The 22,375-nt window shown below is 46.4% G+C and overlaps 10 protein-coding genes across 10 annotated transcripts; 7 read left to right on the plus strand and 3 right to left on the minus strand.

The window, feature by feature from the left end:
• Positions 1–1,788: 1,788 nt before the first annotated feature.
• On the plus strand, positions 1,789–3,558 carry JR316_0009659 (NADP-specific glutamate dehydrogenase; the record flags this gene model as incomplete). Its single annotated transcript, XM_047895352.1, has 8 exons — positions 1,789–1,821; positions 1,874–2,038; positions 2,100–2,346; positions 2,408–2,574; positions 2,635–2,899; positions 2,951–3,163; positions 3,235–3,359; positions 3,421–3,558. The coding sequence occupies 8 exons, from the start codon at positions 1,789–1,791 to the stop codon at positions 3,556–3,558; spliced, it is 1,353 nt and encodes a 450-aa protein (XP_047745071.1).
• Positions 3,559–5,037: 1,479 nt separating this feature from the next.
• Positions 5,038–6,763, minus strand: JR316_0009660 (Nucleoporin SEH1; the record flags this gene model as incomplete). Its single annotated transcript, XM_047895353.1, has 7 exons — positions 5,038–5,188; positions 5,248–5,283; positions 5,340–5,701; positions 5,803–6,180; positions 6,240–6,503; positions 6,554–6,611; positions 6,660–6,763. The coding sequence occupies 7 exons, from the start codon at positions 6,761–6,763 to the stop codon at positions 5,038–5,040; spliced, it is 1,353 nt and encodes a 450-aa protein (XP_047745072.1).
• Positions 6,764–7,154: 391 nt separating this feature from the next.
• JR316_0009661 (uncharacterized protein) lies at positions 7,155–8,403 on the plus strand (the record flags this gene model as incomplete). The annotated part of the gene is made up of 3 exons (XM_047895354.1): positions 7,155–7,244; positions 7,294–7,909; positions 7,976–8,403. 3 exons carry the CDS (start codon positions 7,155–7,157, stop codon positions 8,401–8,403), a joined length of 1,134 nt encoding a protein of 377 aa, XP_047745073.1.
• A 2,957-nt stretch (positions 8,404–11,360) lies between these two features.
• Positions 11,361–12,492, plus strand: JR316_0009662 (uncharacterized protein; the record flags this gene model as incomplete). The annotated part of the gene is made up of 5 exons (XM_047895355.1): positions 11,361–11,559; positions 11,633–11,736; positions 11,783–11,789; positions 12,189–12,206; positions 12,302–12,492. The coding sequence occupies 5 exons, from the start codon at positions 11,361–11,363 to the stop codon at positions 12,490–12,492; spliced, it is 519 nt and encodes a 172-aa protein (XP_047745074.1).
• A 640-nt stretch (positions 12,493–13,132) lies between these two features.
• On the plus strand, positions 13,133–13,400 carry JR316_0009663 (uncharacterized protein; the record flags this gene model as incomplete). The annotated part of the gene is made up of 2 exons (XM_047895356.1): positions 13,133–13,352; positions 13,378–13,400. 2 exons carry the CDS (start codon positions 13,133–13,135, stop codon positions 13,398–13,400), a joined length of 243 nt encoding a protein of 80 aa, XP_047745075.1.
• A 1,691-nt stretch (positions 13,401–15,091) lies between these two features.
• Positions 15,092–16,472, plus strand: JR316_0009664 (uncharacterized protein; the record flags this gene model as incomplete). The annotated part of the gene is made up of 2 exons (XM_047895357.1): positions 15,092–16,351; positions 16,416–16,472. 2 exons carry the CDS (start codon positions 15,092–15,094, stop codon positions 16,470–16,472), a joined length of 1,317 nt encoding a protein of 438 aa, XP_047745076.1.
• Positions 16,473–17,422: 950 nt separating this feature from the next.
• JR316_0009665 (Phosphatidylinositol N-acetylglucosaminyltransferase gpi3 subunit) lies at positions 17,423–19,142 on the plus strand (the record flags this gene model as incomplete). The annotated part of the gene is made up of 9 exons (XM_047895358.1): positions 17,423–17,458; positions 17,508–17,875; positions 17,932–18,080; positions 18,137–18,244; positions 18,298–18,404; positions 18,454–18,622; positions 18,672–18,852; positions 18,904–19,051; positions 19,104–19,142. The coding sequence occupies 9 exons, from the start codon at positions 17,423–17,425 to the stop codon at positions 19,140–19,142; spliced, it is 1,305 nt and encodes a 434-aa protein (XP_047745077.1).
• A 359-nt stretch (positions 19,143–19,501) lies between these two features.
• On the plus strand, positions 19,502–20,266 carry JR316_0009666 (uncharacterized protein; the record flags this gene model as incomplete). Its single annotated transcript, XM_047895359.1, has 1 exon — positions 19,502–20,266. One exon carries the CDS (start codon positions 19,502–19,504, stop codon positions 20,264–20,266), a length of 765 nt encoding a protein of 254 aa, XP_047745078.1.
• Positions 20,267–20,716: 450 nt separating this feature from the next.
• Positions 20,717–21,037, minus strand: JR316_0009667 (uncharacterized protein; the record flags this gene model as incomplete). The annotated part of the gene is made up of 1 exon (XM_047895360.1): positions 20,717–21,037. The coding sequence occupies one exon, from the start codon at positions 21,035–21,037 to the stop codon at positions 20,717–20,719; it is 321 nt and encodes a 106-aa protein (XP_047745079.1).
• A 798-nt stretch (positions 21,038–21,835) lies between these two features.
• On the minus strand, positions 21,836–22,325 carry JR316_0009668 (uncharacterized protein; the record flags this gene model as incomplete). Its single annotated transcript, XM_047895361.1, has 2 exons — positions 21,836–22,246; positions 22,296–22,325. 2 exons carry the CDS (start codon positions 22,323–22,325, stop codon positions 21,836–21,838), a joined length of 441 nt encoding a protein of 146 aa, XP_047745080.1.
• Positions 22,326–22,375: the final 50 nt, after the last annotated feature.

Raw genomic sequence — 22,375 nt, forward strand, 5'->3', positions numbered from 1 at the left:
TCTGGATAGTGGATGTCCAATGGTACTGGATACGCCAGAAACAGAGAAAGATTGTGCGGTTCTAGATTTCTCAGAACAGACTAGGAGCATCTGTTGCAAATTTAGCAAGTAATTGTGTTGTAACTCGCACGAGTGCCCAGTTGCGTCTTTGACAGACGGTGATTTGACTCGGAGGGCATGTCAAACTAATTCTGTGCTCAAACAACTCCGGCCTATGTTTCTGCGTTTACGGCAGGAAACGGAATGCCAACGGGATGTCAACGGAAGGGCAACTCACGGGAAAATTTATTGCAATCATCCCGACGCAACGACACACTTATCTTATCAAAGATCGCTGCAATATCAAATGGGATCAAGTATCTTGAACAATCTTGCTGAGCCCCTCCGACCCGTTCGATCCTGTTCGATCTCCCCAGATTTTATTACCAAATTCATTTTGGATAATGTGAAAGTGGTCGCATGGCATGCTGAGTTGCATTTCCCGGGCGCTTAAGTATTTCGGTTCGAGCGATGAAAGGGATGTCTGTGACCCTCTGCCCATTTTTCGTCTGCGCCCCTGCAGAACAAGACACTTGTGAAAACAGGACGGTGAACTTGTGGCCAATGACATCAATAGTAACAACAAGGGCCTCAGTGCGGAATGATCATTCGCAAAACTTGGTTGACAAATGTTATCATTGCCGCTGTATCGTTTGGTTGACAGTATGGGTTATTGTAACCTATATCCCTCAGTAGAATTCCATGACAATGACCACAAAGCATTCTGCCTTGGCTTTTTAGATTTAAACTCATTGATTATATTGCAAACGGTTCAAACCATCCTCTCTGAGAACCCGCTTTCCGAGTCTTGAAATAGATTTGCATTGGGAAACCTCGACCACAATTTCGAAACTCGAATCCGCTAAAATATCAGCATGCGTGCAGAGAAGCTTAGAATCCATTTGAAGCGACGCTCGAGCTCAAAGTCGTATACCTGTGCAAATATGTACGCCCATTTGTATCGGAAGGCCCTGACTCGGACCGTTCACCGCATCATGCATGGTTCCGTCCACCTAATTTTACGACGATCTATCTCTCCCCGCTTATTTGAAAGGGATCGCAAAGAGCTTGAGCAGGTCACCAGGTCTAATTTTGATAACGGCAAAAAGAGAGTTGGCGAAAAGAAGTAGATCAAAGAAATCCTGAGATATTTTGGACAATGTTTCGATGACACTTTGCTTAGTATGTCAGAGAAAAAGTTGTGTACGCATCTGCTTTTAGTTTAATAAATTCAGGACATTGTAGATTGTGGCACCTTCATGGAATGAATCTTATCACTGTCAAGTGAAGTGGATCCAAGAAATGCCCTGAGCAGGCTGTGTTTTCTGTACTCTCGAGTTAAACATATACATCAACTTCGGACGACGGATGACGACGGACGATCTATGTTCCAAGAAAAACACGGGGATCGCTTTACTTGAGGTGACGCATCGAATGCCCGCTGTAACACGGCGAATTATGGGTCATTTGAAAGATACGCACATGGACGACGAGCAACCTCCATTTTTGCGATAGGGATCTCGACCAAGGAACGAGCGCCAGCGGACATGCGATGGACTGACGACGGCCGATCGGGGGTTGTATATTCACCCCGAAATGGAGCCGATGCAATTTATCGCGCTCGTTATCTATTAACCATAACAAAATAGAGATAAGGATTTTGAAGAAAAGGATCGCGGGTGTAGTCTTGTTCGCTCAGTTCTCTTCTCTTTACTTCTACCATCTCAAACAGCCAACTCGCATCTCACAATGGTCCTCCCAGTTGAACCCGAATTCGAGCAGGTAGACAATGCCTCGTCGTTTGTCTTGTCATCGTTCTTAACATCCTTGGCAGGCGTTGGACGAGCTCACCACCAGCTTGCAACCTTTCTTGGATGCCAACCCCCAGTACAAGAAGGCTCTTGAGATCGTCCAGGTCCCCGAGCGAGTTCTCAACTTCCGTGTTGTTTGGGAAGACGACAATGGTGTCCCCCAGGTCAACCGTGGCTTCCGTGTCCAGGTGAGCAGGACGTTCACATCTACTCGAAAAAGTTTCAATGCTCAACAAGACGCGATGACAGTACAACTCTGCACTCGGACCCTACAAAGGCGGTCTCCGCCTTCACCCTTCCGTAAACTTGTCTATTCTCAAGTTCCTCGGGTTCGAACAGACCTTCAAGAATGCCCTCACTGGTCTCAGCATGGGAGGAGGAAAGGGTGGATCTGACTTCGACCCCAAGGGCAAGTCTGACAACGAGATCAGACGCTTCTGCTACGCCTTCATGGGTGAACTCTTCCGTCACATTGGTGCAGACACAGATGTCCCTGGTGTGTAACCTAATTTTTTTTGGGCCCCTTACTTGTACTTACAAACTTTCATTTTTTTCAGCTGGAGACATTGGAACCGGTGCCCGCGAAATCGGGTTCCTCTTCGGTGCCTACAAGAGGCTCAGGAACGAATTTACTGGTATGCTTACCGGCAAGGGTTTGACCTGGGGAGGAAGCTTCATTCGTCCTGAGGCCACTGGCTACGGTTTGATTTACTACGTCGAGCACGTACGTGAATTTGCACTTCTTTTCAGAAAAAAAAAAACTAAAAAACTTTTCATCTATCAGATGATTGCCAAGGCTTGCCCAGAATACAGCCTCGACAAGCCCTCTACTCTCGTCGCCATCTCTGGGTCAGGAAATGTATCCCAGTTCACTGCCCTGAAGGTCATCGAGCTTGGCGCCACCGTTCTTTCGCTCTCCGATTCCAAGGGATCCCTCATCTCCGAGAAGGGATACACCAAGGAATTCATCCAACGCATTGCCGAGCTCAAATTGAAGGGCGGAAGCCTCGAGACCTTGGCCAACGAAGAGGGTTACACTTACCACGCTGGTACGCTTTTCCTATATTTTTTCCATTGACACTGTGCTGAGATCGACTCAGGTGCCCGCCCCTGGACTCTCCTCCCCACCGTCCACATCGCCCTCCCAGGCGCCACGCAGAACGAAGTCTCTGGCGAAGAAGCCGAGGCCCTCGTCAAGGCTGGCGTCCGCATCGTCGCTGAAGGCTCTAATATGGGCTGCACAACCGAGGCCATCGACATCTTCGAAGCCTCCCGCAGGTCCGGCCCCGGTGGTGTCTGGTACGCTCCTGGAAGTACGTATCATTTTAACCCCTGTTTGCATTTATAACCTCATCGTTTTTTCTCTTTTTTAAAAAATTTATAGAGGCTTCCAACTGCGGTGGTGTTGCCGTTTCTGGTCTCGAGATGGCTCAGAACAGCCAGCGCCTTGCATGGTCTACCGAGGAGGTTGACGCTAAGTTGAAGAACATCATGGCTGAGTGCTTCGGCGTACGTCTTCCTCCATTTTATTAAAGCGATCAGAGATTCTTACCTTGCTATTATCTTTCAGATTTGCTTGAGCGCCGGATCCAAGTGGTCAGGTGAAGAACTCGCCGACGGTGTTCTCCCCAGCTTGCTCTCTGGAGCTAACGTCGCTGGCTTCATCAAAGTTGCCGATGCGATGAAGGCACAGGGAGACTGGTGGTAAATCACTCACTTCGAGCCGCACCACCACCACCGCCACCAGCTCTTCCTTCCGCTTTCATATCCATTCTCAATATAATCATCTTCTATCGACGCATATACCGCACGACCACCACCACATCATAAACTTAAACGCATATACACAAAAAATACCAAGGACACTCTTGTAATGCACGAGACTGTCCACCCCAACCAACGACCCTCGCGGAGCCATATTTATCATATTACCCCTGTCCAGTAACGCCAGCGAAAGTCGAACTCGAACTTTCTTTTCTTGCTTCTCGCGATGCATATATGCTATAATCCATCAGGTTGTTTTGTTTCTTTTTGCACCCTCATAGATTTATCATATTCATCCACCACCCATCCATTGCGACAACGGGCGATATTCGCTCGATCTGTCTACGCAATCATCACCCATAATCATCTATTTTGTTGTTGGTTCCATCCCAATATCCTTGCTCCTGACTCCTGTTTATTCTCCTGCTCACTCGCCTGCTCCTGCTCCTGCTTTGCATCGAATCGATTCGACACCTTATATTTCTGTAATAACATCGTCACTCACACATAGAGCTGTTCAAGTATATTTTAATACTTAGTACTACCTCCCTCATCGCAACCCATGTATTGATTTTGATGAAATAAATCACCCTTGTCTTTTTGTATCGCTATATTCGAGTCTTAATTGGAATTTGCGGGATATGATTATCGTTGAATAGTGGATTGATTGGTTGGTGTTTGAAGTACGGGGTGACTAGGACTGATCTGGTCAACGATGGATAATGGGCAAACAATTCGACTTTTACACTCCATTATCTCCGCAGTGCAGATCGGTTTACGATGCGATATGTATAACGGTATGTCTTGTCTATTAGTGTAAAGTGGCGATCACGGACACAACGCCCAGGGGCCCACAATGTGAATGATTAAATTGGAGGATCGTCGAATGACGCGGTCCGCCTCTCACGTCACGTAGAGAGTACACTCCGTGTCGCGAGAGGTGTAGCAGGCGCGGGCGCGAATTTGGGCATGCATACGACGTGTACCGTGTCAAAAAACAGGAATTTGCAAGAAGGTTTGGGTCATGTCGTAACGCTGGGGTCGGCCATAGTTCTTCTGAAAGCCTCAAGGTACTGAAGCGTATCAACAGGCGCTGATTTATGACCAAGAGGTGAGCTTTCAACGATAGCCATTACTTGAGACATAAAAGAAAGGAGAAGAAGAGACGAGAAAAGAAAGAAAAGCGCCCATTTTAACAGCGTACCATTTGATGATGCAGTCCAGCCAGATCATATCATCTCAGATCTTCACAGATCTTCAATAATTGTACTCCCAAAAAAAGTGCCATTGGGAATGTGAACAGCTAAAGATAAAAATACACACAGATCAAACCATGAAAAACATCATCAACAGCAATAGCATCGTCAAAAATGAAATGATATAAAAACAACAACAACAACAACAACAACAACAACAGAAAAAATCACGCATCCATATCGACATCCTTGCTGTTCGGCTGTGTTGGCTCTTCGGTCTGTTCTACGCCTACACTGCCGGCTGGTCTCCACACGTTGCCAGATGTTGCTTTCCATAGGCGGATGCGGCCGTCGTTTCCAGCGGAAGATAGGATAGTTCTGTATGCGTAGCAGTTATGAGTTGCGGGATAAGAAAATGTTAAGGCTAATTAGCGTACCCGGTTATATTCCATTCTACTCTGCCCACGGCTGATCTATTGGAAAGCAGGATTAGACGCAACTATCAAAAAGAATGGAAATGGAAACGCACTTGTGCTGATCGAAATCCGCCACAGCAACAGCCGTCCATTTCGAATCGTCGCTCTCGCTCTCGCCCGTGCTCATACCCATGGCCACATTTTCAGTATCGATGTCCTCCGAGCCTGGTTTGACCTTCCAGATTCTGACGTGGCCGTCGCGGCCGCCGGTTGCGACGAGGTGGTATGAGCGGCCGCAGGAGGGTGCCCAGGCGACTGAGGTTATAGCGTATGTGCTTGCAGAGCTGGAGGAGGTACGCGAGTCTGTAGGATCCGTTGTGCCTACGTGTGTGGATGAAGAGGTGGAGGCGTCGGTGGTAGGAGAGGAGGAGAGGGTGAGGAGGGTAGAGGATCTACGTGCGTTGATTTGGATGATCTAGGGAAATTATCGAGAAAGATCAGCGATGACTTGTAGATGGTAGATGTAGATGCAAAGCGTTTTGCATTTGCATTTGCATTTGCGGTTTAGGCACGTACTTTGATGACGCCTGTCGTACCGCACCCTGCGGCGATCACTTCGCCCCAGTATTTGTCTTTACACCACGAGAGACACCAACCGCCGTCGGCTTCACGGTTGCCAAGGCCTGCCCTGGCCTGCGAGTTGGGAGTCCCCGCGGCGGCGTTTTGTGACTGCTGAAGGGCTTGGGCGACAAGGGTTGCGGAGGCACCTTCCAGGGTGGCGCTTGTTTGGGTGGGGGTTGCTAGCGCCATTGTATGTGCGCGCGAGAGGTATCCAGGAGAAGGCCCGGCTGCTATACTCAATACATCCAGTTCCTCGGTAAGTTGCCATGAGACGAGCGAGGGCTGCTCGACGCATTCGTAGATACGGAGCATGTTGTCTGTGGATATTGTAGCCTGGAACCAAACAGTCAAATTACGTGTTGGAAAGCAAAAAGAGTGAAAAACGCGCTTACGAGTTTCAGTCCAAAGTGGTGAGGCACGAATTCGACGGCGCGGACGGTGCCTTTGGCGTCTGAGAGCACAGCGCGCTCTATCCAGCGTGAGGTTATGGGGACGTGGATCTGCGCGGAGCCGTTGACGTTGTTAGACTGCTGCGCGTCGGCTTGTGCGGTGGACTGCTCCCATATTTTCACGGTGCGGTCGAACGAGGCAGAGGCGATGATAGAGCCAAACTCTGGATGTGCCCAGCTGAGTTTCGAAACAGCGGCGTCATGAGCCTGGTCGCGTTATTCAATACATGTTTGGAGGATTATATGCGCCAACGTACTTTCCAGTCGTCTTCCACGTTCCATGTGTTGTTCTCATCGAGCTGCCAGACTTTTATGCTGATCTTGTAAGAGTTGACGCCCGCGATGGGGTGGAGTGCGACTCACCGTTGGTCCAAACTACATGTGGCTAGACGGAGGCCGTAAAAGTCGTAGCACGCGTCAGTAACGAGATCGCCATGGACATTCTGGATGAGGCCTGTCTGTATCATGTTATTGTTGAAGCGGGCGGAGGGAAGCTCGGCGACGACGGTAGAACTCAAGCACGGCAGTCGCGGGTCGGAATGGCGATCGTGCGGGCGGCAGGCGTCGTTGAACGGATAAAATTACATAAGCAGTGCACGTGTCCGTCCACAAAAAAAAAGTAGACAGCCTTCTGAATTCAGGGGCTTGCATCTCTTCTGTCTTGAACACCCTTCACAGCCTTGCGACCCCTATCGCCCTGTCCTCTCTCCACATCCTCTCTCCCTCCCAAGGCCCTCTGCACATACACAGTACGTCTTTTCTGCGTCTATCTCGCCGCCCACGGTACACGTAGACCCACCTGTCGCTATAGGGAAGCTATTGTTCATTGTTCGGAAAATTGCCAGCTAGAATTTCTTCATGGCCGACACTCAGGAGCCCAAGGTCGATGTGGCTGCCCAGCCCGCTCAGGACGCGGAACAGACAGCAGAGGCGGTAGAGGCCACAAAGGTGTGTCTTTTTTCAACGTTGACCCGCAAGTGCCTCTCGCTGACCCCAGGGCACCTTCGAAAAGGAGGCAGAGCCGTCTTCCCCTGGCGACACCAAAGACAGTTCTGCTGCATCAAAGGACGACCCTTCTCCCCCACGCCGCCCACTCACACGCTCTCAGACCGGTACCGTGCCTAAGCGCCGGTCGCGCGATGACTCAGACGCTGTAGCTGAACAGCCGAAAAAGCGTGCCTCTGTGTCGCGCAAAAGGCAGAAGACCGCATCGGCGCCGGCGGAGGACAGAGTCGAACCGCAACCACAGGACTCTGCGTCCGTGTCAAGTCCCCAGCCGCCCTCTACGCGAGAGGTTTCACTGCCCGCGTCGACCGCTAGCGCGCCTCAGGCTTCTGGCGCGAATCAGATCACCTTCTATCATACACCGTCCACGTCTGAGGACCAAGCCGACTGTCGTTTGCCCCGCTCTCGGGCATCTCTTCCCACTCCTATTCCCAATCTTACGAAAAAGAGCCGTGGCCGGCGTGTCCCCACCCAGGATTCAGGCAATACTGATCCGGAGAAGAAGGACGATAGGCTTTATGTTTGCACTGTCGATGGGTGTGGGAAATGTTTTCACCGGGGTGAGCACCTTAAACGGCACATTCGCTCCATTCACACCCACGAGAAACGTATGTTGTTTTATTTTGCTTTATTATTCATCTCCTTTCTAACGCCCCTGTCTGCCATTATTACAGCATTCAAATGCACATTCCCTCTGTGCCAAAAGTATTTCAACCGACACGATAATTTGTTACAGCATCTCAAGGTTCATAGGGACCCAGCGCCCAAGGAACCTGTTGCTCAACCTCCCCCCACTGCCCCCGTGCACCGACACGCGTCCACATCCACCTCTTCGCCCCATCCTCGTCATCACCACCAGCGCTCGTATTCGCCCGTCGAGGAACCGGAATCGCCGATAGCGCCCGCTGAACCTCGCACGATCTACAACGCATTCCCAAGGACAACCTACTCCACACCTTACCCGACGTCAAACATTGCATTTAGTTCCAACAACGACTCGATCAATCTTCTCGCGAGTATGGCGGTGTCGTCCCTCCGCACAGAGCTTCCTCAATCGCCTATCGAGTCGCGCGGCAGCGCGTTGCGTTCAAGTCTGTATTGACTGACTTTGTTAGGACCTCTGTATTTAAAATGCGGCTAGTCGTCGTTCATTTGTATCACCCGACCCTCCTCCAGCCAGGCTTGCCTGGTCAAGTACTGTATCCCCTCCATTGCTTCATGTTTAATGCCACGTCAGCCCTCGTCTGACGCAGTTTCCTTCCGCTACGTATAGTATAATTAGAAATTGTATGTTGTGCTGATGATGTAACTCCTCTGCGTCTTTTTTTCCCTATATTTATGGGCTACGTTTGTCTGCTATCCCTGGCCTGCGTGCCCTTGCCTTTTTTTTTCTCTTTGTCTCATTTATCGAGTCGTTTTATTTTTTTTTCTAAAGCCACCATCACGGCTTGGTTTAAACCCCCTCTCGACTCTTTTTTGTTATCTTTTCGTGCTACGCTTCACTCTACTCTCCTTTTTGATGATTGATGACCTTTCAAGTTAACCATAGTATTTATTCTGCGGATCTAGCCTTGTGACGCACGCACGTATGTTATTATTACTGTTACGAATGATTTTTATGACACGTTTTTTGATGTTTTGATTGGTGTAAGTATCTCTCTTTTTCTCATTGTTCTTTTTTATTTTGGAATGTGTAGTTTAGCTTTGCTTTGTAGGTTACACATTTCGTCTTGGAAAAAAAAAATCACAGCACAAAATTGTAAAATGTGACGACCGGCATATTCCCGTCGTATTGTCACAATCCCTGGCAATATGACGGGAATGTACTTGAAATGTGCACGTTTAGACATTGTAGGACCTTTCCTCAATTTAGACGGCAATGTGCTCAGAATGTACTCGGAATATACTCAGAATGTATGTAGTTTTGGTCGGAACAATTTACTTGAGGTAAAAATAAATCGAGGGTACAGTCAGGGTCCACTGGCAGTAGCGGGATATACATTCCTTGGGGTCCCTTCGAGCAGAATACTACGGTTTTGTCCAGTAGAATACAACAGGTTTTATAAAAAATTATAGTGGTAAAGACATATACAAGTAATAATCTAGAGAGAAAGAGTACAATGTATGCGAACTGCCCGCATTGGCAGTACCGTCTAAAGGCTTCACGACCGTGAACCGATAAACACCCCGCCGTTAGAATGTCCAACCCAATTCCACCTTGCTTTATACATGAGTGTTAAATTACTTGGTAAGATTCTTTAACACACCTTATGCTTGTGATAGTGTTAAAGTCGGTTAGGTTAGGGGTTGGTCTGCAAGGCGGCGGTCATACAGATTCATTGAAGTTAATACGCACCAGCTTATACTAATAGTGCCCGCCTACTACCCGCTAATTTTTTCCCTACTTCTTGAGATCACAGCATATCTCCGGTTCGCTCGCCGAGTCGAAAGAAATGATGAGTGATTGGCGGGGAGATATAATGTGTCACGAGTAGGTGTAATGGCGAGTAGGTGACAATGGCAAGTTAGTGGCAATGGCGAGTAGGTGATAATGGCGAGTAGTGTGGCAATGGCGAGTAGGTAACAATGGCGAGTAAGTGGCAAGGACGAGTAGGTGATGGATGCAACAAAGGCGAAAGAGAAGGAACAGCGCAAGACCTGGTGATTCAGGCTCCGTGCTAAATCGAGCGGCAGAAGCACGTGATACCCTTGATTGAAAAATTCACTAAGTTGTTTTCCAGAGCAGGACATTTTGAATGAATTTTCGTCACATTCTCGGCTTCCAAAATCTGTCAAAATCTCGTAGAATGCAACGTTTTTACATTTTCGGCAGTCACATTTTCGGCACATTCCCAGATCTTTTCATAATCTCCCACAATTTGCGCCTTTCACATTTTACAATTTTGTGCTGTGAATGCGTTGTAAGAAAATTGAGGTGTGATCTTATCTTATCTTATCCGATTTCTGATTAGAACTCCGGAGACAGACCTTTTTCCGACAATTCTTCGCATTAGACTTTATTTCACCAATCGTGTTTGAGGCGTTTCGAGCTTTGTTTATAGAAGATACGCAGAGCTGCTATGTAGGAGAGCACCACAACCTTCTACCACTTGCTGGTTCATGGGTGTCTCGGTACGCCCCTTCGCTTCTCGAAACTTAGCCATAGCCTAACCGAGAGATAAGGAATGGATGAATGTTGTACTAGGCTGCGCTGCTGCGGGCACAGGCTGTCGTAGAACTAGGAGCAGTTGGACTCGGGACGCACATGATACTCTGTACGTAGCGGGCCCCCCATGCGATTGCGATTGTGCCAAGTCTACTTACCTGGTTCGGTAACCGACTGGTGACGCGGGGCCACGAGATGATTTTTTGATCTTTAATTTTTTTTCTTTCGGGAATCGGGGCGCCTTCGACGAGGACGAGGGGAGTCGGGAGATGGCTGTTCCTACGATATGGGTCTGCATTTTCGTTGAAGGTGTGGATTTGTGCTTTACTTGTAATGTTAAGAGGCACTCTCATTGAGGTCGCCAACAGCCTACAGGACACACGCCAATCAGAACTCCTGAAGAGAACCTAACGTTTCTATTTTACAACGTTAGCGGCGGTGCCTAACTGCACTTTTGCTTGAATGTATGTAAATTATAAAATTGTATTGATCTATATCTATACTATGATTCTATCATCTCCACTAACCCCCTTTCCCCCTCTCCCCTGTCGGTATTTATAGGCCGCTTTTTTTTCCAGGCAGCATGATACTTATATAAAGCACGGCGTCTTGCAGATGTCCATCAGTCGCATGTAGCTGGGTGCTCCTAATTCACTGCACTCGTTCGTCGCCCATCTCCCAAGACTCCCATCGGCCACCGCTCAGTGTCACCTTGCATCGCCTATCGCCGACATTCGCGCGTCAATTTGTGGATTCGATTCGATTCATAACCCGCTGGCAATTACATAGTGGTCCCTGTTCCTTCTTCTATTCTACGCGAACGCGCACACACCTTCGAAGAATCTTTGACCCCACCACGTCCACGTCACTGTGCAAACGGAATAACCCAAGGGATGTCTACCAGTGCTACGGAGCGTGTATCTGAGGTCTGCAAGACCGTGTCGACGTATTGGGCACAGGGGCGGGAGTACTACCAGCTGCCATCGACGACTTATTACAATAATACGTCTTGTTGCGGTGGCGCTTCGGGTGAACTTGGTCTCGGTGCATTGCGGGTGCAGAAGCTCCTGTGTCGTCGTTCGCGGTATTACTGTGCGTTTTAATTGTATCAAAAGTTTTGTTACCCGTGGCTTGCGCTAAAACTCGGGTTGTGGGTCTATTATAGGGGCTGCTTTCTTTTCGCAGAGTCTGCAATACTTCCTACAGATTATCCTGTTTCACTCGTCGACGTACTTTGCTGCAAGTATGATCATCTTTCTTTGGGATGAAGTGTGTAAGGCTGAATTGACTGAAATGTTGTTTTCTCTCTCTCTAGCTACAAGGTTCGTGCTGGTGACGGGACAATCGATGATGTGGCTCGTGTGCTGGGGTGTCCTGTAACTATCCTTTTGTCTCTTTGCAAATCGGGGCTATTCTCATTACCAAATTGTATCTTCAGGTGTTTGAAAAAGTATAATACAGATACCAACGACCTTCAAGAAATTAGACGAAATGCTCTGATCCATATATTTTACTCGCTATTTAGCATGCTGTGTTGTCTTTGTGAGTCGGGCGGCGGTTTCAACTGATGACAGCATCTGTATTAAAATTATACAATGCTGATTGACATGCGCTTTCTTCTTTTTTCCCCACAGTAACTATATCCTTCATGTGCATCGTTAGCGCTTCGCATAACCCAGACGGCCATCTATTTTTACGGCCACTAATTTTAACACTCCTAGTTGTGTGTGCAGCTTCGTGTAAGCACCGCTTTTTTACTCGTTGCCTTTTGCTAAAGCAACACGGCTGACTATCTGACCGACTCTGTGGATGCTATGGCGTTCTGATTGTTTAGCTTGCGTTGCTGCACGATTGACGTTCCTGGCATTGAAGCATTCCCGCATTGCAGGGTCTGTAACCATCGCCCTTCCTAATACTAATAATAGTGCTTCAGCTGGACCATTGGATTTGGGAGCTAGGACTTCGCTGGCTGCTGCGGAGACGGACGCGACTACTCGGCTTTTGGCGGATACGGATACCCCATGAAACTGGATTCAAACTTATCAACAAATGTACACTAATAATTTCAAGCTAATAGAAACGTAACGAAACCATTCACGATGACTATTCTCTTTCGAAATGAAGTTTGTTTGAACCAAATCGCCGCGGTTCCAAATCTAACTTCCTGGGTACGCAGCTGCATTGTAGTCAAATTAACCCCTATTCGCTATCATTTGCCAACGCACTACTCTTGATTGGTTAGAAGCCTGAAAGACCATAAAGCTTTCATCGCACGATCAGAAATTACGATAATTGGGGTCGTTGACAGGCGTTCCATCATCTTCTTTACACGCGCTTATACAAAAATATCCCAAAATGCTGTGGACCTGCCGCTGACACGATGACTACGGAGAAGAGGAACCACTTGTGCGGCGTAAAGCATCATGATTGCTGACTAGTGTTTATGTGATGATACAGTCCGCTCATAAACGCTCGCTTCCCTGAGTTTGCCTTTCCCTCTTTTTCTCCACCGTTCTCCACCCCACCTGTCTTGTCGTCGCTCTTTACACTTGAAAATAGCCTCAGTACTTCGCAGTCTTTTTTTTCTTTTTTTGCTCAGCCGTTAAGCGTCGAATTTCAGTTTCGTCAAATACGTCTGTACTGTACAAGTTACAGCTCCTACGAAATGGCAGAACACTCCGACATGTATCTCAAAGATTCCAAGGAGCCGTTGACTGTCACTCCCGTATCCCTTGATTACCTCGTTGAAAAATACCCAGACAATATCGACTTGGAGATTATGGATTACTTCGGTATTAAGAACCAGGACTTCGAGTCCATCTGTGAAAGCGATCTTCCGGAGGAGGTCGAGAGTGCCAATTGGGCTCGACGTGTTCGCTATTTCTGTGAGTCCTCTTTAGCTCTGTTTAGGTGATGGGGTTTCTTATATGTAATTCTGGACACAGGGATTGCTTTCTCGTTGCAAATGTCTACCTACCCTATACACGTCCTTGTCTTTCTCCTCTCAGGTTCAGTCAAGCACTGTGAGCTTTTAATTGATATAGTTATTTTGCTTAACCTAGATGCTCACTGCAATGAATTTCAAGTCAATGTATATGCAGCTGTTGTTCCGTCAGTCACCTTCGTGCCCGCTTTTGCTTCGTGAGTGTTCTATTGGAGGCCTCCCTCTACTGTCCCTTTTACTTATAGTAACGCGGCTCTCTGTTGCGGTTATGTGATAGGCTCTTTTTCCAGCTGAATGGCCACCAATATCTCTCCGAAGGCATGATCTGTATAGCCAGTGGATTTAATGCGTTTCTCGGTGGTAAATCCCCACAGATTTTTTTCAGTGATAATTCTCTGAGCATAGATGATTTGCAGTCATGCTTTGGGTTGGATGTCTCTTATTTGACCAGGAATACCATACACCGGAGGATGTGCAGTATTCCAGTAATCCCTTGTTTATATGGCTGCTTATTGCGGCTGCAGCAATATGTACGCGAATTATTTCATATGAAAGGTATGGCACTAAATTTAAATTCCTAGCCCTCGTTTCCACGCGGATTGTATACTTGGGACATCACTACAAGGGAGGAAGGAGTCTGTTTGGTGTACCGGACCTTGATGCTGATGGCAATTTTCCGCGACCTGCCAAAGACTCGTTTTTCAGCTTTTACTTTTAGAGTGCCTGCAGGGACGCTTGTGGTTAGTCACTGCGACCGATACTTGCTTTGCGGTTCTCGGCGATGCTGTCTATTTCTCGCTCAAGTTTCCATCGCTAAGTTTAAAGAGTTACCCCGACCATAACACTGAGCAGGTATGAAGGAGTAGTTTTTAACGGACCGCGTACTACTAAAAGTATTGAAAATTGTTCGGTGTGATCATGTGTGTACGTAGGTAAATGTATTTAATCAATGCCGTAGCGCTCGTATCTCGATGATGATTATTTGGCCCCAATTTCTAGGAAATCCTTAACCCTGAGTACTGAGTCCCTGACTCCTGCCTTTGGATTGGTATCCATTTGTCTTACTTACGATGCGTTGAGCCCGCCACCCTTCTCTTTCCCTTCTTTAAAGTTAACTATCTTTCCCTGGAATCATGGACACTTAAATTTGAAATTGTGCCTTCATAATGCTGCGCGTACGGGACAGGACGATCAATGGACAGTGTGTTGTCGAAAGTGGACCCTTTCGACAATCTACCCCCTGGCCGGCAGCATATGCGAGCACGTCTCCGTCCTGACAGGGAGGACAGGCACTCTTAGACTTGGTTCAACACCCGTCAATATCGTTCCTTATTCTCTCATTTCCGATGAGTGTGGCTTGCATTCCTTTGAAGTTTTTGTTTTATAATCGTTAGAACTCTGGAGGTTCTTCAAATACAAAATCAATTCATGCATCTTAGTGATTACTTGAATAAAATTTTTGAAAAATACATTGTCGGAATTGTGACGATTGTGAAGAAACCTTAGGCAGGCCCTTCTCACCGCGGTTGAGTCTTGTCTCTTTTCGGTTCTAGATAAGGCAGGTACGTCTTTGTTTTGAAAAGAGGGAGACAGCGGAGCTCGAAATATTATAAGTCAGAAACGGCTGTTGTACGAGCCTGATGAAACCTCTTTTTTCGTTTTAGCCACCGATGATCATAGATGGACCAACCTGAGCTTCAATATTCATTGCCACACGAACTGGAGGAACAGATACTCCAATATCTCAGTCATGATATTCCATCACTCAAAGCAACCTCCCTGGCTTGCCACCGCTTCGCCTACACATCCCGAAAGTACTTGTTCAACACAGTTGTGCTCACCTTTTCTTCCCATGGAGTCATACAAACTTCCCCAAGACGGTTTATGGAAATTCTCATATCTTCACCCTACATAGGCGACTTTGTGCAAAATCTGTCAATTGTTGATGACCGATACAAGATCGGAGGATATACCCATCTTCGCTTTGATACCATTCTTCCCACATGTCTACCTTTACTGAAAGGTCTACGAGCCATTGCCGTGCAAAGCAACTCACTGACCTCGCTTGGATGGGACGCAATGTCCACAGATGTTCAGAATGCACTAGAGGATGCCTTCCAAGCTCCTACTTTAGTCAGCCTATCTTTTTACCGCATCCTTGACGTTCCTCTGCGTTTGCTCTCCATGCCGCCCTCTCTAAAAAACCTATCCCTCAGACTAGTCACATTCAAAAAGGCCACAGGTCTGAATGGCAGTCGGGATGTCGGTAAATTACCTCGTCTTACATCTCTCTTGCTGATGCTCTCCGACTCGACCTTCAACCTTTTCTCTCAATGGATCGCGAGCCAAGAATCATCTCTGGATATTTCAGACGTTCGGAAATTGTCGGTCACAATGACGATGGAGTACTATGACCACGGGAATGTTCGTATGCTGCTGGATGCTACTGCCTCCTCTCTGGAAATCTTCTGTTTTAGTCCCGTATTTGGAGGTTTTTATCTCCTTGGCTTGTTACCTTTGCTTCTGCTTACATCACATCGTCTAGGGCCGTCAAATATAGTTGATATAAATCCCATCCAGGTTGACAATCTCCGCAATTTGAGAGTTTTGCGCCTCCGTCTAGGAATGATGCAAGTGCTATTAAACCGTCATCCCCCAAACTTTTCCTCTTGGGTTCTGAGAATCATATCTCAATTAAACTCAGAAAATCTATATGAAATTTCTCTGAAGCTCGACTTTGCGCGTCAATTACAAGAAGGACGACTTGTGTTTGACACCTCGGGTTGGTCCACTTTGGATTCCGAGATAACAAAATCCTGTCCCTATTTACGCAAATTCAGGGTGTATGTTCTTGACGAAGACGGCAGTGGTGACGAAGTGAGGTCGTCTTTACAAAGTCAGTTGGTGAGCCTTGTGGCTCGTGGGATTTTGAGCATTGAAGTAGCATCGTGTAGGTTCTTTTTACAGGATCTTAATTTGTCCTTCACTAACTATACTCATACAGCGCGGATGGGATTCCTCGTATCGGAATCACCCTTCATATCTCCTGCAAGTCATATAATATAACGATTTATCTAGTAGGTTTGGCTTCTCAAATGTATTCAATATGTATCGTGGAACTATAAACAGAAGATTCGCGTGTAAATGCCAATTAGTCAGTTGTTCAAAATTACACAGCTTCGCCTGACTGCTTGCTGAGCCGAAAGGAAGTTCATGTTAAACTCTTTTTGAACTGTTGCGCCTATGATCGAACATTCTTTCTTGGAATGGCTCAACTTTTGTACGAAGGTGTGGAAGCAAAGTCAGAGAACGTGGAGGGTGCAGTTAGTAGTTGGTACGAAAGAGGAGTTGGCTTGCTCCAAATTGTGAGGGCCGCTTAATATGAAGTGTAAGCGCCTGAACGAGTACGGCGGTACGCTATGTTTTGCAGAATCCTAGGCGTGAACTCTGCTTGAAACTATTATTATCCTAGTCGAAGAACTCAACCTGATGGCTAGGTCAAATGCGGTGAAATCAAGTTCAAGGATGGTAACTTGAATGAATTAAAGACAAATATTGAAAGATTGAACAAAACTGGACGGGCCCTCTACGTCTACCCCTATGTCACCATAGGGGTAGAGCCACCAACATAACAATGCCAAACATGGCCGGTAACAGTAGCCAATGGCCATTGTCAATTCTTCAAGATCTCCCTCCTAACCACAAATTTTATCAACTTGGATAAAGATTCTCGAAAAACCTAGCTGCAATATGAACGAGATGATCAAAAACTAGTTTTCTTCTCCGAGACGCCTTCCAAGAACCTGCTGCACAGTGCAAATTCAACGTGCAACCGGTCACTGAGTTGGGTTCAGATAGCGGTCGTGTTATTCGTACCTTGACGAAAAATGGAGCCAATATCCATTGCGTGAGGACCCCTTTGACTCTATACACGATCCTAATTGAGAATACTGCAGGATGATATCTGATTTTTTCTATCCAGCCGTCGGAGGAGTCGAAAACCACATCTATATGCTCAGCGCGAACCTCATTCGTAGAGGACACAAAGTAATGAACATGGCCTTTTAATGTGCATATTGGTCTTGAATGCAAATAGGTCATTGTCATAACACATAGCCATGCACCAGATCGTGTTGGAATCCGCTGGCTTCTTCCGTCTCTGAAAGTGTACTACATCCCACACCTCCCTATTGCGTCGTCCGCCACGTTGCCCAACTTCTTCACCTCGCTTCCATATCTCCGCACAATTCTCCTACGTGAACATATCCATCTCATTCATGCACATGCCAGTCTTTCTTCCATCGGACACGAAGGTATCCTTCATTCGCATCTCATGGGTATACGGACAGTCTTCACAGACCACAGTCTGTTCGGGTTTGATGACGCGGCGAGCATATTAACCAATAAGCTCATGGTTGGAACTTTGAAAAACGTGGATGCTGTTATATGCGTGTCTCATACTGGGTACGTTTTCCACCAAGTAAAAAAAAATTCATTCATTTTAGCTAAACTTTATGGAGACGCGAGAACACGGTTCTGCGGGGACAGTTATTTGAAAGGAATCCAGAAGACCCGGAGGTCCTTCAGCTGCGGAAAAGTGTCTACGTTATCCCCAACTCCATAGTGGCCCAACAGTTCCAACCATCCATCCAGAAACGCAATGAAACCAGTACGTCAGTCCAAGTCAAGAATTTGGCTCAAATAAGCTGACACCAAACTATCTAGCTACTATCGTTGTCTTGTCGCGACTCGCCTACCGCAAAGGGGTCGATCTATTCGTAGCCACAGCGCCCAAGATTTGCCAACTCTTCCCCAATGTCAATTTTGTTGTTGGTGTGTGAGGTCCGATTTGCGGCGGAAATTTTGCTTTATCTCTATTACTTTAGGTGGTGATGGTCCCAAGCTCATTGATATCCTTCAAATGCGGGAGAAACATCGACTCCAGGACAGAATTGAGCTTTTAGGTCCTGTGCGACACAAAGATGTTCTATCTGTAAGTCTGGGTGTTTGAACAACAGCTCGCTGCTGAAAACCTTTTTCAGGTTCTTTCTAGGGGTTCAATCTTCATGAATACGTCCCTGACCGAATCATTTGGCATTGCCATTTTGGAGGCTGCTTGTGCCGGACTTTACGTCGTCTCCACTAAAGTAGGAGGAGTTCCGGAAATATTACCCGAAGATATGATTAGTTTTGCAACGCCGGAAGAAGACGGTGAGTACGATGATCGTTTACCTTAATAGTACTTTCTGAAGGTATGCAGATGTGATAAGAGCAATCTCGGAGGCCATCGAGATCATTCAGAATGGACGCCACGACCCAATACAGGCACATGAACGCATCAAACAATTTTATAACTGGGAAGACGTAGCTGAACGCACGGAAAAGGTTTACGACACCGTTTTGAAAACTCCGCAGATAGATTTGATGGAACGCATTCATAGGTATGTACTTCTTTCGTTTCCAAAACGATGGATTAATCGTTGTCTACCTAGAACTATGGATATTGGCCCATTCGCCGGCTTGATATACACAATTATTTTACTTGTTGACTGCATTTTTTTCTTAATTCTGGAATGGTGGATGCCACGAGATGATATTCATTATGTACATCATCATTGGGACCAAAACGTATTTAGACAGGTGAGTAGGAGCGTTCTTGGCAATGATTCTACTTCTTGATATTCGTTTGTAGCTTGTTGTTGACGCTCAAGATGAACGGACCACTGACTAGTCATAGATCCTAGATCACAATACCCTAATAAACCGATATACTCATTATATCTCTATGACGATGTTCGCCATGGTCCAGGCGTCACAGAACGACGACATGAACAATTCATATGCACTCATTAATTCGCACTGCACGTGTCTTATAAAACTAGCGAACAGACTCGTTTGTCAACTTTAATGTTTCGAGAAACGGCCTTTGTCTGGTTTGGTATGCTATATATCCACCCCCTACCACTCTTTCGATATCTTCTCCTTCCTCTTCGCCTTCCGGTGCTCATTTGGAATCAACAATTCATACCCAAGCAAGCCACTAACCAAGTTCCACAACATTCCTTGTAACCGGTTCGACACCTACGCCAGATGTCCAATGAGGCCTCTCCTGGTGATACCAGGGCAGCTCCTAATTTCTCGATGCGACTGCCTGCCTGTGGCATCACAATCAATTTAACAAACTCGCAGTTGGAAATGCTGATTTCTCGGGGTATGTTTAACCTTCCCCGAGCAAACGAAAGTGGTGGTGGATCTTCACCCGCTACGTACCCTCCTATCCTGGGTCCTCCTTTTGTTAGATCCAACACGCAGTGGCGGGAGCCATGGATTGAGTCTATCCTCGATATTTTTCCCTGCGTATCTCATTCTATGATCCTCGCAATCGCCCGTCACGAATTCATTCCTCTAAACTTGTATCAGTTGAATTCCGTCACAGACCCTTCTGCTCCCCGCGCCGGATCTCTCGACGATTACCCCGATTTTTTGTCAGTGTTGGAGCCATTGTGTGTATATTTTCAAATCCTGGGATCCTATGCTGCCACGGGTGGAGACGCTAACGCCGTGCTATCGGTGCAAAAAGCATTTACTGGTTATTGCCTTCACCTCTCGAAACTAAGCCGCACCTATCAGTGGCAGCATGTGCTGCAGTACCATCTTCATTTCTTCCGCCGTCGATCGTTCGAAATGTTGGCGGGCGACTTCTCTGGATGGCTTGTTCCTGAAAACGAATTAGTCGGTCTGTATCTAGTAGGTCGAAACCGGCTGCGAGCTGCATCATTCAAGAGTGACCGTACCAAGTTCTCTCCCGGGTCCTCGTCCTCGTCTTCATCTGGGACCGATCCATATACCACCTAATTTGGCATTATTAATTGGGTGAGTGCTTCAACTTTACGACGACGTTCTATCAAACCTTCACTGTTGATATTACAATTACTGATTCTTCTTTGTCCATCAGTCGTTACTTACCAATTTGGAGATTACCAAAATTGGGCGCTTATCCCATTTGATAAACAATGAACCATATTATTATCACCCTTACTCATCTTATTGTAAGAGAAGGTATTGTAGCTTTTGAGAAGGGGTGACAAGTTGTCAAAAATATATCATATTGCAGCAGTAGAGTGTATTCATAAACTTCAAAGAGTAAAACATAACGTTAGTCAAAGGTTTCGTTCTACCAACGCAAGTATTCTCTTTGGGCTATGAAGTTGATTGCAAGCAGAATACATGGACAGCGAAGAAGTTTTCTGTGGAATAAAGGGGAAAAGCGTAAGTGAGAGCGCAAATCCATTGTATTGTATTTACCTAATTGATGGCCCAGACACCGCTTCCAGAGACGCTGCTGGGAGGAGAAATAGGCATGTCGAGAACTCCTTCGATGACAGGCCCGTTGGTCAACGTGAGCTTGATGTTGTTGACCCCGAGCTGGCCGTCGAATTGACGAGTAGCGGTGAGCTCATTGTCGGCATTGTATTTCAAAGTGGCATTTGCCGAGTTGAAAGTCTGGATGCTGGAACTGAAATTTCCGAGATAGTTGACCTGCATGCCGCTTCCAGGAAGGACAAAGGTAGCTGTGAAGCGGGTACCAGATGTTCCGGTGATTCTGCCTTGAGCGGTTTTAGACATTGTTGATGCCTTTGATAGAGACTGTAATCAGAAAGGCAGATTTGTGTACTGACTCTATCTAGAGCTTACTGTTTATGAGATGTAGATGAATAAAGTTCTCTGACTTTCATCGGTTTGCACGATGGGCTTTTATACATACCAGAGTGTCGATGTGGAAAATTTAGAAATTTTTTCCAAGTTACTGTTTGAAAGATTGCACAAAGAATTTTGACTGAAGCAATGCTTTGAAGGCTTCCATAATTTCTTGCTTTAGAAATCATAACAGTGATATGCAAGCTGAATTTCTCTCGTAAATTAGTTATGTCATAGCTTTACAGTTAGATTAGAATATTCAGCATAAATCGAGTCGAAATGGAATCATTTAAACTCCAATCCATTGACATGATTAATGGTGTTGATCAAGCTGTCTTTAATAGATGCATTCAACTCATCTTTCGGGAGATCGCCATGGAGGAAGAAAAATGTGAATGCTTCCAAGAGTTACAAAGAGAAGAGAACTTATATCAAGTGGAGAGCAGTTTTCGAACGCTGTGGCTTTGGGAACGACGCAGTCAGGAATGTGTAGCACAGCACGAGTAGATTGTGTCTTGCGGCTGGTCAATTATTTTTGCAAGTATATGGATTAATAGCGAGTACGAGTATACACAATAGTAGTGTTCAATGACGGGCGCTTAATAATCCAGCTTTCCCTCAATGTATGCCAGTGGGCTATGCGCAACATCATGACAACTAAACAGAAGAAAGTATTTCAGGTATATCAATTATGTCTAATAGCAATGACATCTACAATAAACACTACTATTTAAGAGCAATTTTTCCTGGAAGAAGTCTCTTAAAGAATGTGGATGGAATAGACCAAAGTCTAAACATAAAATAACGCACTTTTGGCACATAACGTTCCCCAAATTCTGTTGCGCAGAATCGGCGAAGCAATCTTGTGTACCAAGGCACAGGCGTTGCTCTATATCCTTTCCATCTCTCTATAAACACCGGTGGGAGGTTCTTCCACCTATCATAATCGTCGTATTCCGTGATGTAGTCTCTGTCATGGGTTGGATGAATGTGAGCTGCCAAATCAGCCTCCGAAAGTTCTGCGACTCGGTCTTCAAAAAATCGCAACGCCTCTGCTGCAGTGAATCGGCGTTTGAGGTTTCTGTGGGTCATCATATCGAGAAGTGGTGCAAGAAGTGGGAGTCGATCGGTGATGTGCTAAATAATCAATGTTAGAAATGTAAGAAGGACAAAAGAAAGCACTCACATGATACTTCCAAGAAATAAAGACACCCATACCACCGACATCGAGTACGAAAGGGTTGTAGTCGAATTCTCCGGACGAAG

Source organism: Psilocybe cubensis, chromosome 9 (assembly GCF_017499595.1).
Source record: "Psilocybe cubensis strain MGC-MH-2018 chromosome 9, whole genome shotgun sequence".
NCBI classification, from domain to species: Eukaryota; Fungi; Basidiomycota; class Agaricomycetes; order Agaricales; family Agrocybaceae; genus Psilocybe; species Psilocybe cubensis.